This window comes from Protopterus annectens, chromosome 2.part0, assembly GCF_019279795.1.
Source record: "Protopterus annectens isolate FY-2018-M chromosome 2.part0, PAN1.0, whole genome shotgun sequence".
Classification (NCBI taxonomy): Eukaryota; Metazoa; Chordata; order Ceratodontiformes; family Protopteridae; genus Protopterus; species Protopterus annectens.
In genome coordinates, this window is record NC_056728.1 from 36,332,708 (window position 1) to 36,351,526 (window position 18,819).

The 18,819-nt window shown below is 42.6% G+C and overlaps 1 protein-coding gene across 1 annotated transcript in view; it reads right to left on the reverse strand.

The window, feature by feature from the left end:
* Positions 1 to 18,819, reverse strand: part of UNC80 (unc-80 homolog, NALCN channel complex subunit) — a 5,631,640-nt gene that overhangs the window by 4,961,741 nt on the left and 651,080 nt on the right. Inside the window, exon 7 of the mRNA XM_044060513.1 lies at positions 1,855 to 1,994. Coding sequence (XP_043916448.1) covers positions 1,855 to 1,994 — 140 coding nt within the window. The remainder of the gene's footprint in view (positions 1 to 1,854; positions 1,995 to 18,819) is intronic.

An 18,819-nucleotide genomic window follows, 5' to 3' on the forward strand; every position in this document is an offset into this window, starting at 1 on the left:
CTTGCACTTCCTCTTCCGAGGGGGCTCTTCTGCCAAATCAGGAGAGGCCTCGGAAGAGGATGAAATCCCACAGGGGCTCCTGAGGAGCTGGCTCTCTGCGGTCCGGGATGAGGGAGTGAGTCGACTTACCCTGAGGCAGCATAGAGGGAGAGGCGGACGGAGCCGACTGTGGAGTAGAGCCAGGCTCTAACACACTCCGCATGACCTCGAATGCACCCCTGTCAGGCAGAGCCAGAGGTCCCCGCTCCGAGGAGCTAAGAACCCCCCTCGGCACCGACAGTGATGGCTCCGAGGTCGATGTCGGAGCCGAACTCACCAGCGCCGAAGCACCGAGAGGGAGAGGGGGGTCGGACAAGGGTCCGATGCCACTCACCCCCTCGGAGCCGACGAGGGAAGTCCGGCGCCGAGATTCCTCCAAAGAAGAAAACGGAGCCGACGACGGAGCCGAAGACAATTGTCTCGGCTCCGAAGTGATCACAGTCTCGGTTCCGACACGACCCGGCTCCGAGCTCAAGAGAGTCGAAGGAGGAAAGAGTTGATGGACCGGGGCAGGCACCGACTGATGAGTCGGGCTCTGAAGCATCTGGGCTAGTGCCTCGGACTTAAGTAGTCGACTCACCACTCTCTGCAGGTCATGATCGGACAGCCTCGATGACCTAGAGGAATGAGACCTTTGGCTCCGTTCAGACAGCAGGGGAGATCCTGGAGCCGAATGAACGGAGCCAAGAGAAGGAGACCTAGACCTCTTTCTAGTTGTCGGCTCCGAAGGTCTGGTCGGAGCCGACACGGGTACCTCAATAACCTCGGCTCCGGCCGGAGCCGAGGAAGCCACAGAAACTGTGGACTGAGACTTATCGGCTTCAGCCGGAGCCGATAAAGGCAAAGGTTGAACAACCTGAGGTATCGGCTCAGAAGCCGGAGCCGAAGACCTCGATGCCTTAGAGGGCTTCCCTGTTGAAACTGACAGGGAATCCTCTGGCTTCAATAATCCTCTCAGAATCAACTTGTTTTTTCTTTCCTGCAGGACCCTGGGACTGAAGCCATGGCACACAGCACAGGAGTCCTGCAGGTGCAAAGGCCCCAGACAATAGACACAAGAAGTGTGAGCGTCTGTCAGAGACATTTTCTGACAGCACGCATCACACTTCTTGAATCCGGAGACCTTTGCTTCTTTAGACATTTCCCTAACTGACAGGTGTACACAAACACACACCCAAACACACAAGTTATACCCTGTCAGCAAAAAATAATAATTTTAGTAGTAATACTAGAATTAAGTACAATAAAATTCAAGTAAACTACAAAAACACTCCACTAGGGAAGGGAAGGCCTAAGGCCCAAAGGAAGAACCAAAGGTTCTTTTAGTAAAGAAACGGGAAAAATTAGGGTCGGGGATAAAGTTTTATAACCTACACTAATCTAGGAAGAATTTAACTTAAAAAGGGGGAAAAAGATTAACTTTTAGAAGAAAAAGCTAACACTCACCAGGAACCGGTAGAAGCAACCAACCTCGAAGCTGTAGCGGCAAACGAGATCTGAGGTAACTCTCGCCTAGCATTGTGGGATATAAGGGGAGCCTCGAGCCGGTGGAACCAACTCTCGAGCTTTTAGAGTGGCCGAGTCGGAGCCGAGGTCGGCTCCGAACCCATCCAGCAAGAATGAAGGCGAAATAGACAACTTAACATAATCATTTCAAAGGACTTAAAGCACATCGACTTCTGTAACAGTAATCTTAAAAGACATACCTTTATTGACAGCTTTTTAAGTTCATCGCACACTATAAGGTGCAGAATAAGAACATATTTTAAACTATACGGCTGTTAATGTTTTAAGTTCTACGCACACAGGCTCTACCTGGACTGAGGGCATCCGTTGTCCTGAGCCGTCTGAGATGTTCCACTACCATCAAACGAGTTGCTGCGCTGGCAGCTTGGACCACTGACTTCTGGAAGCTCAGTATCCACCTGTTCCATTTCAGAAACCACTTGGAGACCCTACAATTTAATATGCAGCAAGTTACAGAGTAGCACAAAGGACAGCAGCCAAACCCATGATTTTAAAATGACTCTTGATCCACAGACATCTTTTCTCATGTGTCATTTATTGCATGACAGCTTCAACTTCCTATTGTATTTATGCAATTAGGATGTGCAAATATGACTGAGCATTTTGGTATTAAATGGTCAGATTAAAAGAATCACATTCTCTGTAAAGTAACATTTTGCTAATTTTGACTGCGTTTTAAGGTTCTCTACATTGCTAAGACTATACAAGATATAAAAATCTCAAAACTATACATTTTGCAAACATACTACCATATCTTTCAATAAATATGAAACTTGAGACTTTTTCAGTTTATAATTATTCTTCTCATATGCATTTTAAACTATCAGTCCAACTCAATACTTCCTTTATTCACTATGAACAATTTTTTAACCAGTCCCATTTTGTAGGCTATGTTTTTCATTTCAGAGTTATACAGAATTTGGTGGAAGCAAGATAACACAGCTCAAATTCCTTTATCTAGTTAACTCTGGGGTACTACAATAACAATCTAGCATTTCAGACAGTGACAGACTACATCAGGCAATGAAGACATTCACTTATTGATCTACTTCTCAGTGGAATCTTATGTATCAGTGTGGTAAAAACACAGTACTTACCATAATGATGCATCTTTGTTGTCTGTTTTTGTCTTTCCTCTACCAGTCGGATCTGACTTCAGCCACTTCTCAGTCTTTGGATCCATAGCTTAAGCTCCTCCCCCTTCCCACAATCCCTCCAAATCCCACATTACCTCAGATCGGGTTTGCTCCCTTGATATCAATATACAGAAAAAAACAGACCAGTACGTAGTTAGAAATCTCTAGAAACATGAAAACAAAGGTATCTGGAGCTCAGCAAGGGGAAAAGACCAAGAGAGTACACCTCTGGGTCATACCAGGAAATCATAGCAGCATCTTTAAAAGATGAAGGGGGGAAAGGAGAGAGGACAGATTAAAAAAAGGACGAAAACAGACACTTTTGCATCCGATGTCTTTTTCATCCCTTCAAAAATTGAGACAGAGACCCCAGCTATTAAAATCCCAAGGTGGTCTCATGGAAGGATATTCGGGAGTACGGCTGAACCAAACGCTGCCCTGCTCCTAGAAATGATATCCAACTTGTAAAGAGTTATGAAGGTATGAGTTTTGGACCAAGTAGCAGCAGCACAAATGTCATCTACAGAAGTTTCCAATAAAAAGGCAGAAGAAATGGAGCAGAAAACTGCTGCATTTTAAATTGTGGGCAAAGGCGAAGAGATCGTAGCATGTTGGCCCCACTGATGAAAAATCTGTTCTGCCATTGAAGGATTGAGAGACCAATCAGGAGACAGGAACAGATCTGCTCAGTCTGTCTGCTAAAATGGAATTCCCCAGAATATGTGCTGCCAAAAGAAAGCAGTCAGAAGAGAATGACCACTACCACACCCTCATGCCTCTCAACAAAACGGGTAAGAGAGGGTTTCCCCCATATGTTGATGTACCAGACCACTGACATGTTGTCTGTTAGCATGGCAATCATCCCTGAAGGGAGAATTTCCTGAAAGGCCTGCACTGCTAGAATTGCCATCATATCTAAGATGTTGATGTGAAGGTTGACTTCCAAGAGAGATCATATACCTTGACCAGTCTCTCCCAAGTAATGCCCCTCACCCCAGTTGGGAAATGTCTGTGGTCACCGTGGCCATGGGCAAAGGTAGGACAAAAGAAACCTCTGGTGTATGGCTCCACCTGGAGATATGGTGCTTGCAGATCTCTGTGATTCGAATGGGAAAGGTCATGTGATATCAACCGATAGACTACTGCAAGGCCAGTGTCTACGGTACTACCCTCACAAGAATCTTACTAGAGGCAGAAGAGTTATGAAGGCTGTCATCGGGCAAAGAAGCTGAAAAACCAACCTGGCCTGTGGTGATGGAAGACAACAGATGTGTTGCCTGATGCTGTAATCTACAGGGAGTCTTCCCCCTTAAAAAAAACTTTATCCAGATGAGTACTTATGAGCTCCAGGACTTGAGTGAGGGAGACATGAGATTTGTTGTAGTTAACTGTGATGGCCAGGTGTAAACAAGATGGAGCAGGTAGTCCCTGACATGCATTAGTAGATGTATGGTGAGTGGCAAGAAGCCAGTCATTGTGGTAAGGAAACATCTGGAATCCCAGCAATCTCAGGTAAGCTGCAACCACTGCCATACACTTAGTGAACACCCGAGGGCAGTGGTGATACAAAGGGTAGGGCTTGGAATTGAAATTAAATGGCACAGAGCCAGAAGCAAAGGTGGACCATCTGTGTAATTTTATGTGATAGCATACATCCTGAAGATCCAGCAAGCACAACCTGTCGCCCGTCCTCAATAGAGGAAGAATAGACTAAACCATGACCATTCAGAAAGTACAGTTTTGTACCTACCATAAATGTAGATGTTCGAGTGTTCACCCTGCTGCAGTCATCACACTTGGGTTATCCTGCCGTCAGGCGGTCCTGCAGTCGGCCCGAATTCCAAAGTCTTGGTCCGGCATCGGTTGCTGTCACTTCTTCCCTGACGTCAGTGCGTCAGGGGTATATAAGAGGCATCCGACGGCATTTTCTTCAGTTTTTCTTGCCCCAGATGTCAGGTGCCCCCAAAAGGTAGGCAATATATATATATATATATATATATATATACACACACACACAAATACATATGGCTATATAAAAATAAAACAAAACCCTTAGGTACAAGCAAATACACCACAGAGGTAGTATAGGATAAAGTGGTAGAGATAAGTTCAGCTAGTTCAGAGGGGATGGAGGGAGGGTAACCTGGACTGCAGCAGGGTGAACACTCGAACATCTAAATTTATGGTAGGTACAAAACTGCACTATGTTCATTGTGTTACCCTGCTGCAGTCAACACACTATGGTTGAATCCCAAAGGTAAGGAGGGGAGGTGGAGTCAAACAGGGTTATAAGAGGCTAGTAGGCCCTGCAAAACTGCAGTGGCAAAACCAGCTCTAGTCTTAGAGTAAAGAGGTAAGTGATAGTGTTTGGTGAGGGTGTGCACTGAACTCCAAGCAGCAGCTTCCAGAATATCCTTGGTTGGCACTCCCCTGAGAAAGGCTGCTGATGTAGCTGTAACCCTGGTGGAGTGAGACCTAATGTTAGCAGGTACTGGTTTCCCAAGATGTGTGTAGCAGAAACGTATGCAATGTCCTATCCATTTAGAAATGGTCTGTTTTGAGATAGCTTTTCCTTGTGATCCTGTAGCATAGGCTACAAAGAGCTGGTCAGTTTTTTCTGAAAGCCTTAGTTTTATCCAAGGAGTAACGTAATTACCTGTGAATGTCCAAAGAGTGCAGGAGTCTTTCTCCTTTGTTCTGGGGATTTGGGAAGAAGGTGGGCAAGTGAATGGTTTGGTTTAGGGCCACACTGGATACCACCTTTGGCATAAAGGAAGGATTAGTTGGTAGAGAAACTCTGTCTTGATGAAAAATGAGGAAAGGTTCCACTGCCATTAGTGCCTGTAGCTCTGAGACTCTTCTAGCTGAGGTTATTGCTAGTAGTAGGGCAGTTTTCCATGAAAGAAATTTTAAATCAGTTGAAAAAGCTGGTTCAAAGGGCGGCAGTGTAAGCTTTTCCAGGACAAAGTTGAGATCCCAAGTAGGTGTTGGAGTTCTCCTTGGCGGTCTTAAGTTCTTAGCCCCTCTGAGGTACTGTCTTAGGAGTGGATGTGAAAATAAAGTTGGATCCGTGCTGTAATGAGCTGCAATTGCTGAGGCGTGGATCTTAACAGATGAAAAGGAAAGTCCTTTGTGTAACATTTCAGTTAAATATTGTAGAATCTGAGGAATGTTCAGCTCCAGGGGATTTAGGCCTTTAGCCTGGTTCCAGGAGCAAAATCTTTTCCATTTGTCTGAATAGATTTTCCTGGTGCTGGGCCTCCTGGCCTCCAGAATGACATCCATAACAGCTTTGGATAAAGGTGTTGGCTGGTTGTTTAGGTAATTTGCCATGCAGCCAGGTTTAAAGTCTTGAGCTGGCTGTGTAGAATCAGATTGTCTCGCTGGGTGAGCAGGTGAGGAATTTGTGGCAAAATCCATGGTGGGCCATGGGCCATGGTCCTTAAAATTGGATACCAATGTTGGCGTGGCCAATCTGGTGCAACGAGAATCATTTGTGGCCTCTCTAATTTGACTTTCAGCAGTACCTTTGCTAGAAGAGGCAGTGGAGGGAAGGCATACACTGTTAATGTTTTCCAACTGAATGAGAGAGCGTCCACTTTCCAAGCTAGTGGATGGAAGGTCCTTGTGCAAAATATTTGAAGTTGGTGGTTGTGGGAGCTTGCAAACAGATCTATGTCTGGGCTTCCCCATTTTTGAGCTATCATTGCAAATACTTGTGGATCTAGTTTCCATTCGTGTGGATCCATGATGTTTCTGCTTAGGTCGTCTGCCAATGTAATTTTTCTTTCCTGGCAGGAATGGTGCTTGTAATTGAACCTGGTAAGACAGTGCAGTGTTCCACAAGGTCACTGCTTGTCTGCATAGAGGGTAGGAATATGTGCCCCCTTGCTTGTTTATGTACCACATAACTGTGGTGTTGTCTGTCCTTATTAGTAGTTGTCCTGGGTGTAGAAGGTCCTTGAAAGCTGTTAGGGCATTCTGCACTGCTAGCATTTCGTTTTGATTGATATGCAAGTGTCTCTGATCTGTAGTCCATTTGCCCTGAATGCACTGTCCTGCCATGTGTGCTCCCCAAGCATAGTCCGATGCATCTGTTGTCATAGTTTGCTTGGCTGTGGGTAAGGTGAAAGGCTGACCCTTGTTGAGGTGACATGCCTGTGACAACCATAGAAACTCCTGTTGAAGGCAGGGAATGAGTGGAATCATTGTTTCCAAGCTTTGGCTGTGCTGAGTCCATACACTTTTCAGGTACCATTGTAATCTCCTCATATTTTTTGCAAATGGTATTAGTAGAATGCAAGATGCCATGAATCCCACGGCCTGCAGAATTTTTCTTGCAGGGAGTTGGGTCTTTGTTGCCATTATTTTGAAATATTGAGACACAAATAGACAGTCTCTGGTTGAGCGCTTTCATCTACTGCCGTAGATTTCATCAGAACCACTTACACCTTTGTTAACTCCCTTTTTATATAATATTCAAATCTTCAATTAACATGTCATAATTATAAAATCACATCATTAACCCTAATAATTAATTTAAAGTGCACAGTGCTGGATTCCCTCAATATGAATCTATAAATAATGAATACTATTTAAAAACATGCTTTAAAAAACCTATTAAAACTACATATTCATATACATAAATAACTTCCCTTACCTATATGTAATTACTGTGCCGAAAAGAACTTATGCTATGACGGTGCATAGCAAAGCGAGTAAAGGTACTGTTACAAATTATCAGACTGCATTTCAGCCGCATGACAAGAAGCGGTTCAATTTAGACAACTTTTTGGATAGCAAATTTGATTTTGAACATGGCAATGAGCGTTATCAGACTGCATTTCAGCCGCATGACAAGAAGCGGTTCAATTTAGACAACTTTTTGGATAGCAAATTTGATTTTGAACATGGCAATGAGCGTTCTAACTTCGACAGGGGTAATGAAGTTAACGCCAGTAATGAAATGAATTTAAAAGACTATATTTTCCAGTTTGGTAAAAAACTAAAGTTATTAAAGACATTGCAACTGGATAATGCTTATTTAAAAAGATGTATGGATGTGCATGTGGTCCCAATGGGGCTCAGATTTTTTAAGAGACCCATGGGGGTAGAAATGGAACAAGAACAGTTGATAGAATGTTGTAAAATGTTGGATAATTTTGGGTTTACATTTATGAAATATCTTATCACCTGTAATGACAAAAGAATATGTCACTTGATGACAGAAATAGAGGAGTTAGACCATATTATTACTACTGATTTGCTGTTTGAAGAAAATATATTAAATTTCAATGCCCAATTTACATGGGTTGAAAAACAGATTAATGTACAAATGGAGAGAAAATGTAAAAAATTAAAGCGTGATATTCTGCAGTATGAAAAAGGTGAGGCCTATAGATTTGAGTCAAAAAAATGATAGGATAAAAAATGTAGGGGAGTACCATAATGGAAAGAGAGAGTATAGGAGTAAAGGTAAACCTGCATACCACTACAACACCAGCAGGGGAAATAAAGTCAACCATTTTTTAGAGGAGGACCAGTTCAGGGAAGTACTACAAGAGAGGGGGACAAGACACGAAAAATGGTACCCACAAGAAAACAGAACGTGTTGATATATACTGATATGATATCTGAGAATAAAGGAGAGCAAATTATCAAACATAATGATGTACATTATAGATGGAAAGATTTCAGCATCTATAATTATACCAGTATGGAAGTTAATATAGACATGTTCAAGTTACTCTCAAAGGGTATGAAATTTATACCAAACAATAAGGGTAACTTGGTGGAATATGTGTTAGATTTTAAAAAATATCTAAGAAAGTTAAACCTAGCGGTGTATTTTAAAGGGAAAGAGATGTTAAGTTTTGATATGTTTAGAAAACCTAGCAACTTTACACCCCCAATGAATAATACATTAGCTATGTATGAAAGGATAGTTATAAAGGAATTATATGCGGAATTTGCAAAAAATAAATCTCACATTACAAATCTCACTAAGAAGGAAATGCAGATATTGAATGATATGCAAAATAATAAGAAAATAAGAATCATGAAACCCGACAAGGGTGGGGGGTAGTATTATATAATACTGAAGATTATAATAATAGAATTACCAATATATTATTAAATTCAGGGAAGTATATGGCTACCTCATTAAATGAAGTTAATGTAGCATATCATAAAATGAATTTAATAATAGAAGATTTATTAATAGACAATAGAACAGATGTGTACAATTATGTGAAGATAGAGTATCCCATCATTGGAACAATAGTAGGTATCCCCAAGGTCCACAAAAACATCCAGGAACCACCTTTCAGACCCATTAATTCTGGAAGTAATTCAAAAACTTTTGAAATGGGGAAAGTAGTGGATGGATGGTTAAAAAATATATACTCATATATTCCACACATAGTAAAGGATTCTTGGGACTTTCTTTCTAGATTGAGAAATGACTATATCACGGACGATTGCTTATTAGTTACAATAGATGTGGTTGACTTATTTTCAAGTATACCTCAGGAAGAGGGACTTAGTAGATTTCAAGAAAGTATGAGCAAACATAGTAAATTACCATGGGAGAAAATAAGTGTCCTCATGGTTTTCATGGAAGTAGTTTTGAGAAATAATTTTATTATGTTTCAAGGAGAACATTACAGGCAAAATAAGGGAGTAGCCATGGGGGCAGCCTGTGCCCCCATGTTTGCAAATTTATTCTTATTGAACTGGGAAGAGGAATACATCTTCGAAACCGAGTGGAACAGTAATATAAGATGTTATCTCAGGTTTTTGGATGATGTGTTTATCATATGGAAAGGCAGTGAAGAATTATTACAAAAATTTATGAATTACCTAAATAGTAGGAATGATTATTTAAGATTTACTACCAGTATGAATAAAAAAAGTATATCATATCTAGATACCAAGGTTACTATTGAGAATATGAAATTCAAACCTAACTTGTACAGAAAGGAGACATTTAGCAATGACTATTTAGAGTATAATAGCTGCCATCCCAAGTATCAAAAAAAAAGCATCATAAAAGGACAATGTATTAGAGCCGCAAGGATGACATCACGTTACGAAGATGTAATAGTTGAGTTAAACTATATAGCCAGAATGTTTATTGATAGGGGGTATCCTGGACATATGGTGGCTGATGTAGTGGAATATGTAAAACAAGAGTGGGGAAAAAAATATAAACCTATTTTAGGGAGCAAGGAAGGTATAGGTAACCCCAAGAAAACAAACACTGAATACAGGAGAGCTTGTGTGATGCAATACGGTCCATTAGTGAATAAATTTAGAGACATAATTGTAAAAAATTGGAATATATTGGGAACAGATGAGGATATATACAACATAGTAGGTCCAAAACCAATATTTGTACACAGGAATGGACTGAATTTAAAGAGTAGATTAAACAAAATGTCAAAAAATGTCGGAAGAAGAGAGGGAGGTATGACAAAATGTGGAAGTTGCAATCAGTGTCAGTACATTTTGGTGGCTAGTAATATTACATTAGATAACAGTCAGAAAACAAAAGTGAAGTTATGTAAGGGGAACTGTAGAACCAAAAATGTGATTTATTTAGCTAAATGTTCAACATGCTCATGTTATTATGTGGGGATGACATCTAGATGCCTAAGAAACAGGATCTATGAACATTATTATAGAATGAAGAGGCAAGACATGAATAATGCCCTATGGAGACACTGTGAAGCCAATAAAGAATGTAGGAAGTTTGAGTTTGGGATCCTTGAACAGTTGCAAGTGAACCCTAGGGGAGGTAATGTGAAGATGAAATTATTGGAAAAGGAGACACGCTGGCAAATTAAATTAAACGCATCAGAATATCCAGGATTAAACGAATATATTTCTATAAAACCCATGTTGGATAGATAATAGGGTATAGGTTGTATAATGGAAAGTACTGTTATTTTTAATAAAAGCATTATCGAGAAATTTTAGTATGCATAGCTATTCCAAAGTATTTTAGTAATTACATATAGGTAAGGGAAGTTATTATATGTATATGAATATGTAGTTTTAATAGGTTTTTTAAAGCATGTTTTTAAATAGTATTCATTATTTATAGATAGGGTCATATTGAGGGAATCCAGCACTGTGCACTTTAAATACTGATGAGTTTTAATTATTAGGGTTAATGATGTGATTTTATAATTATGACATGTTAATTGAAGATTTGAATATTATATAAAAAGGGAGTTAACAAAGGTGTAAGTGGTTCTGATGAAATCTACGGCAGTAGATGAAAGCGCTCAACCAGAGACTGTCTATTTGTGTATAAAATAAAGAGAGGAATTACTCATTTTTTCATGCCAGTGCGGTTCATTACAAATACTGGGACTTTTGTTCAGCCTTCCAGGGGGCTGTTTTCATTTATTTGTTGGACTGACCGGTTTATTCTATCAAGAAATATTGAGACAGTTGTCGTTGCTTGTCTGGTGTGAGATAAGCCATCTGGGCCGTTGTATTCAAGCTGGCACCCAGGAATGTTATGTTTTGTGAGGGCACTAGTTTTGATTTCTTTTCGTTTACTGTGTACCCTAGGCAACTTAGAAGGTGTTTGACAAATGCCAGATGCTGTAAAAGAATGTCCTTGCTTTCTGCTTGAATAAGACAGTCGTCCAGGTATGGGTATATTTGAATTCCTCTTTGTCTGCAGTATGCAATTACTGGTGCCAGGCATTTTGTGAAGACCCTGGGTGCAGTAGATAAGCCAAAGGGCAGTGCAGAGAATTGGTAATGCGTTGAACCTGCAATGAAGCGGAGGTATGTTCTGCAATTTTGTCTGATAGGGACATGCAGGTATGCCTTCTTGAGGTCCAAAGTGACTAGCCAAGCATTCTTGCCCAGCATGGGAAGAAGCTGTTGTAGTGTTAGCATCTTGAATTTTGGTACTTGCAGACAGGTGTTCAGAACTAAAAGATCCAGAATGGGTCTCCATGCTTTGTCCTTTCTTGGAACTAGGAAGAGTCTTGAGTAAAATCCTTGTTCCTGCTCCTGTGTAGGTACCTGTTGAATGGCTCTTATGTTCATGAGAGCTGTAATTTGTTTTTGTGCCTCTGCCCATTGATTTGGTGACAGGTTTGGCATTCCTTTGATCCCTGGTAAGGTATGAAAGTGGAATCTGTATCCTTGAGAGACAATGTTTAGAACCCATTTGTCTTTTGTGATGATGTGCCAGTTGTCTGCAAAAAAATGCTAGTTTTCCTCCCAAGGGTGTTGCCAGGAGAGAACTGCTTGGTAGTTTGAGGATGGAGTCATTGTGTCTGCCTTCTGTTAGCTTGGAGCCTGTCTTCTCCTCCTTTCTGGATAGCAGAACACCATTGGCGAGGTTTGTAAGGGCCCTGTGACTGACCTCTGCCCCTTCGGCATCTATAATTGCCCCTCTGTGATCTGTCTGAAGCTGGAAAGGACCAATTTTTTGTTGGCCAATTTCTGCTGAAGCGAGGGGGTTGTACCTGCAAGAAATCCTTGACCGTTTGCATAGATTTAGCCTTATCCTCCATTCTGTTTAAAACCTCTTCTGCTTTGACACCAAGTAATACATCTTGTTGTAAAGGTGCATCTAATAATTTTGTTTTAACATGGTCAGGGAGGGTTTGCTCTTTTAACCAAGCATGTCTACGAAGCTTCCAGTGAATCAAATCCGCATTGTAAAGTATGCTCGCCCACCTGTTCAGCTGCATGCAACAGATCCTGCATTTCCTTGAACTCAGGCTGTTCTGAGTGTGTGCTCATTTTTTATTTTAACTGAGACATCAGGAATTGTTTATATTTCAACATGTGAAACTGGCAATTTAATGCTCTCATAGCCAGAGTTGCAGAGGTGTATATTTTCTTTCCCCATCTATCTAGGGCTGTGGAATCTCTTTCAGAGGGCACAGGATTTTTAGCCATAGAAGCCTTTGCTCCCTTAGGACCCTGGGATATGGTTTCTGGGTCAGCTACAGGGCTTTTATAAAGGAATTTGAGTGAGTCAGGTGCTCTGTAGTATCTGTCTGGTTTGGCTGGAGCAGGAGGTAGAGAGTCTGGATTTAAACTAGACTCCAAGTAGACATCATCCACAATATCTAAAACAGGAGGAATAGCAAGAGGTCTGTGCTAGGGTAATAGACGGAACTCTCTGAGCCTTTTCTTAGAATCTGAGTAATCCTGGCCTTCCCAGTGGAAATGTTCCCTCATGGTATGTAATGTTTCCCCAAAGGAGTAGTCATCAGGGGGAGATGCTGAGGGAATAGAGTCTTCAGCATCAGAATCCTCATAAGGTGGAAAAGTGTAATCCTGTTCCTCAGAAGAATCTGAGGAGAGAGAAACCTGGTCAGAGGATGCATAACCCTCCTCTTGTCTTGGTCTTTTATCAGGAGGGGGATGGGAACCCCTGATAAGGGTAATTAAATCTTCAGCCATCTTAAGCATCTGTTTCTTAGGCATGGGGCCTTGACCTGTAGACTGATGAACAGTTTTCTAAGGTTTTAAAGGAGTTTTAAGTTTTGCATAAGATTTAATGGTGAGAGTAGTCGGTCTGGAGACACCTTCTGCAACCGAAGGTGTTTCCTCTGCACCGGTGTCTAAATCTGCTCCGGTGTCAGTAGATGGCTGCGTCGGCCTAGTAGACTCTGCGTGGGAGTCGGCAGCTGTCTGGGGTTCCAGCCCTGCGGTCGTCAGGGGCTGCGTAGGTGCCTCACTGAAAACTGGAGAACCGGCGACAGGCCCAGCTGAGGCCTCGTGGTCTGGCTTATTCCTAGGCTGCCTGTCCTTATCCTTGCGTTTTTTTAAGAATAGCGGTGGTCGGCTGCTCTGACGGCATGATATAATTGAATTTCCTACCAAAATAATGCCGTGCGAAGTCAAAACGGTGTTTTATAGTGCGTTTATGTGTTTATTAAACCTAGCGCAAAACCGACAACCTGTGACGTCGTGGTCTGGGCCCAGGCAAGGAATACAATAGGAATGGAAGTCCTTATGAGGTATTTGCTTCCCACAAGAAATGCAATTGTTAACTTTTTCTGACATTGGACTGAGGCAAGAAAATGTTCCCCAATGGGGTACTTAGCTTTATTGAAGACTTCGGACTGAAATTCAAATCGAAAATCTCAGGTGTCAGCTGACCGGCACTTGCGAACTGCTTCTGCTTCAGGCACTGCGTGGCAAGAAAAACTGAAGAAAATGGTGTCGGATGCCTCTTATATACCCCTGACGCACTGACGTCAGGGAAGAAGCGACAGCAACCGACGCCGGACCAAGACTTTGGAATTCGGGCCGACTGCGGGACCACCTGACAGCAGGATAACCCAAGTGTGATGACTGCAGCAGGGTAACACAATGAACATCCTTGAATCTTGACAAACTGATTCAAGTGGCTTATCTTCAATATTGGCCTAAAGTCCCTGGTTTTCTTTGGCACCAAAAAGAATCTCGAGTAAGTTCCAAACCCTTGCTGGTCTGGTGAGACTTCTTGGATGGCTATTTATTAGCAGCTTTTCTACTTCTAGGTCTACTTTCTTTCTTTGACAGGGTGGTACAGCAGGATTTTTTCTTGAATGTGTCAAGGGAGGAAGGGAAATGTGAATGCAATAATATCTGGTAATTAATTTCTTCACTCAAACACCTTTAGAGATGAACGTCCAGCCTTTCCGGGTGCAGAAATACACCCCCCAGATTGCCTCCACAGTGCAGCAGTCAGGCAACTATTAAGGAGCACTGAAAAGGTTTCTCAGAAAAGGAACCCCCTGAAGCACTGGTTTTGCAGGCCCCCTCTGCCGCATGTGCTATGTTTGCCATTAGAGCTCCCCCCAGAGGAATCTCCACAGGAGTCCTGAGAAACTCTTCGCAATTTTCAGAACCACATCGTTGTATCTACTTTCTGGTTCCATCAAAAGGTCCTCTGAGGGGCAGAAAAATGTATCCCTACAGCAGACAGGGTTTTCCCATCCTGCTCACTCCTGGACAGGGTCTCTAACCTTAGGTCCAAATAACAAAGATCCAAAGGGTGCATTAATGAAGGATGACTTGAAGGGCTCAGCAAAGTCTCAGCCAGGCTTGCCTACTAATGGTAATATCTGAATCTGTCACTCTCAAAGCACCTTCTGTGCAATGGTAAATCAGTCACATGGAAGAGTTTGACATGGATTGAAGGGAAGCCAGTTGAGAACAGACATTTTTTTACACCCCAAAATAATAATGATACCCTGAGTCTATAATATACAATAAGCTCCAAAGCTGGAAAATGAAAAGATTAACAATAAACGTTAAGCCTGTTTGTTCCTTTTAACTACTTACGGGACTTCATCAGGACAGTTAAAGTACAGTTGTGTACACTTACCATAAATGTAGATGTTCGAGTGTACTCACTGTTGCAGTCATTACATTTGGGTTATCTGCTTGCAGGTAGCCCTCAGTCGGCCTGATTATCAAAGTCTTGGGTCCTGCATCGGTTGCTGTCTCATCTTCCATGATGTCAGGCAGTCAGGGGTATAAAGCATGCAGCCGATGCCATTACATCAGTTTTTCTTGCCCCAGATGTCAGGTGCCCCCATAATGGGAAGCAATTATATACAAGGTTACACCTCCAACAAAAAGCAAATACACCAGAAAGCTTTAAGTATAGTAAACAAGAAGAGAGGTATAGTCAATAGAAGTCAGGGGGTTGGAGGGAGGGTAACCAGGACTGCAACAGTGAATACACTCAAACATCTACATTTATGGTAAGTGTACACAACTGTACTATGTTCTTCGTGTCTCACTGTTGCAGTCATTACATTTGGTTAGATTCCCAAAGCTAAGGAAGGGAGGAGGCAATTAGAGAGCATGAGGACCAGCTATTAGGCCCTGCAAGACTGCAGTGGCAAAATCAGCTCTGGATTTAGAAAAAATTGGCAAGTGGTAATGCTTGGTGAAGGTATGTACAGAACTCCAGGTAGTAGCTTCTAGGACATCCCTGGTAGGAACACCTCTGAGATAGGCTGTAGAAGTAGATGCAGCCCTGGTAGAATGGGGTCTTATCCCCTGCGGGGTAGGTTTTCCACAGTGCTTATAGCAGAAATGAATGCAATGGCCTATCCACTTAGAAATTGTTTGCTTTGAAATGGCCTTCTCCTCTGCCCCCGCAACAAATGCAACCAGCAGCTGTTCAGATTTCCTGAGAGGCTTAGTCCTGTCCAAGTAAAATCTAAGTTGTCTGTGCATGTCCAATGAGTGCAGTATTCGTTCCCCTTTGTTCTGTGGATTAGAAAAGAAGGTTGGCAAATGAATGGACTGATTAAGGGCCACACTGGATACCACCTTGGGCATTAAGGAAGGATTGGTCCTGAGGGACACCCTGTCCGCATGAAAGATGATGAAAGGCTCCATTGCCATGAGGGCCTGTAATTCAGACACCCTTCTTGCTGAAGTGATGGCTAGAAGGAAGGCTGTTTTCCAGGAAAGGAATTTCAATTCTGCAGTTGCAGCTGGCTCAAATGGAGGTACAGTGAGTTTTTCCAATACAAAGTTCAGGTCCCAGGTTGGAGTAGGGGCTCTCCTGGGTGGTCTTAAGTTTTTAGCCCCTCTGAGGAATTGTTTCAGCAGTGGGTGAGAGAAGAGGGGTGGCTCCGTATTATAATATGCTGAAATGGCAGAGGCATGAATTTTAACAGAAGAGAAGGAAAGGCCCTTGTGAAGCATCTCTGTTAAGTATTGAAGAATATGCGGCAAATTGGGCACTGCTGTGCCCATCCCCTGAGTTTGGCACCAAGAACAGAATCTTTTCCACTTATCAGCATAGGCTTTTCTAGTACTAGGCCTCCTTGCCTCCAAAATGACATCCACCACTTGCTTACTGAGGGCTGGTAATCGAGAGCTCAGGTAATTAGCCAGGCTGCAAAGTTCAGGGTTTGAAGCTGGGGGTGCAGAATCTGGCTGTCCCAGCAGGAAGGGGTCTGCGGCAGGTGCCATGGTTCCAGCAGTGACACTGCACAATAGGGGGTACCAGTGTTGGCGTGGCCAGTCTGGTGCAATGAGTTTTGTGCTAGGTTTATTTATCCTGTTTGATCTTTAGCAGAACTTTGGAAAGGACAGGCAGAGGGGGAAAGGCATAAACTGAGAGGTTTTTCCAGGTGAAGGACAGGACATCCACTTTCCAAGCTTGTCTGTGGGGAGTCCTTGTGCAGAATTTGTACAATTGGTAGTTCTGAGGGGAGGCAAACAGGTCTATCTTTGGGCTCCCCCATTTGTTTCTCAAAATGTTGAATATATTTCGTTCCAGTTTCCACTCATGTGGGTCTATGAGATTTCTGCTTAGATCGTCTGCCAGTGTATTTAGCTTGTCTGGCAGGAACTGAGCTTGTAAGTACACTTGGTAGCTCAAGGCTGTGTTCCACAGAGCCATGGCTAGTCTGCAGAGAGGGTACACGTGGGTTCCCCCCTGCTTGTTTATGTACCACATAACAGTGGTGTTGTCCGTCTTTACCAATAATTGTCCTGGAAGAATGTGGTCCTTGAAGGCTGTCAGAATTCTGTACAACTAACATTTCTTTTTGATTGATATGCATGTGCATTTGACTCGGGTTCCATTTGCCCTGAATGCACTGCCCTGCCAAATGAGCCCCCCATGCATAGTCTGATGCGTCTGTTATTAGGGTTTGAGTGGCAGGGGGTAGAGTGAATGTCAGTCTCTTGTTGTGGTGGCAGGCCTCTGCCCATCAAAGGAACTCTGTCATTATACAAGGAATGATAGGAGTCATTGATTCCAGGTCCTGAGAATGTTGACACCATAGGCTTTTTAGATACCATAGTAGCTTCCTCATATGCAGTCTTGCATATGGAATTAGTAGAATACAAGAGGCCATGAACCCCAGGGCTTGCAATAATTTCCTTGCAGATAGATGGGTCTTTGTGGCGAATAGTTTGAAGTAGGCTATCAAATAAACTTGTTTCTCTGGCGTGAGGTAGGCCATCTGGGAAGTTGTATTCAAGCTTGCTCCCAGGAATATAATTTGTTGACAGGGTACCAGGTGTGATTTTTTTTCATTTATGATGTACCCCAGACAAGTCAGCACCCTCTGTACAAAAGCCAGATGATTCAAAAGTATGTCCTGGTTTTCTGCCTGAATTAGACAATCATCCAGGTATTGGTACATTTGAATATTTCTTTGCCTGCAAAATGCAATGACTGGAGCTAGGCACTTTGTGAATACCCTGGGCACAGTAGATAAGCCAAAGGGCAGTGCAGAGAACTGATAGTGAGTGTAGCCTGCTTTGAAGCGTAGGTATCTTCTGCAAGACTCCCTGATTGGGATGTGTAGGTATGCTTCCTTTAAATTTAGTGTTGCCAACCAGGCATCTTTGCTTAGCATAGGAAGCAACTGGTGAAGAGTCAGCATCTTGAACTTTGGAATCACAAAAAAGGTGTTTAGAGCAGGCAGGTCCAGGATAGGACACCATGAATGGTCTTTTCTGGGTACCAGGAAAAATCTTGAGTAGAAATCTTGCCCCTTTTTCTCTTCTGGTACCAACTGAATAGCCTCTATGCTTAAGAGTGAGAGTACTTGCTTCTGGACCTCTGCCCAGTGCTTTGGAGGTAGATCTGGCCAACTGCTTGGAGTTGGTAACATGTAGAAGTGAAATCTGTATCCTTGGGACACTATATTTAAAACCCATTTATCCTGGATAATGAGTCTCCAGTTCTTTGCATGAAGTGCAGTCTTTTCCCCCAAAGGGGCAGTCAGTTGAGAAATGCTTGGAAGTTTTAAAAATAAGTCACTGAGACAGTTTAACATAGGGGGGAGTTTTATTACTCCCAAATTTGGAAGTGGAGGCCCCCCACTGCTTAGGCCTGTGCGTCCCCTGGGACTGAAGCCTGGGTGCTCTGCTGGATCTGGGTTTGGACAGAGAAGGTCTGGAAGAGGCAGGAAAGGACCAATTCATAGAAGGCCAATGCCTACTAAATATTGTAGGTTGTGCTTGTAAAAAGTCTTTTACAGTTTGCATAGATTTAGCTTTTTCCTCCATCTTTTTAAGAACTTCTTCTGCCTTGTTGCCAAACAGGTGGCCCTGATTTAAGAGAGCATCCAGTAATTTCGCTTTAACATGATCTGGCAAG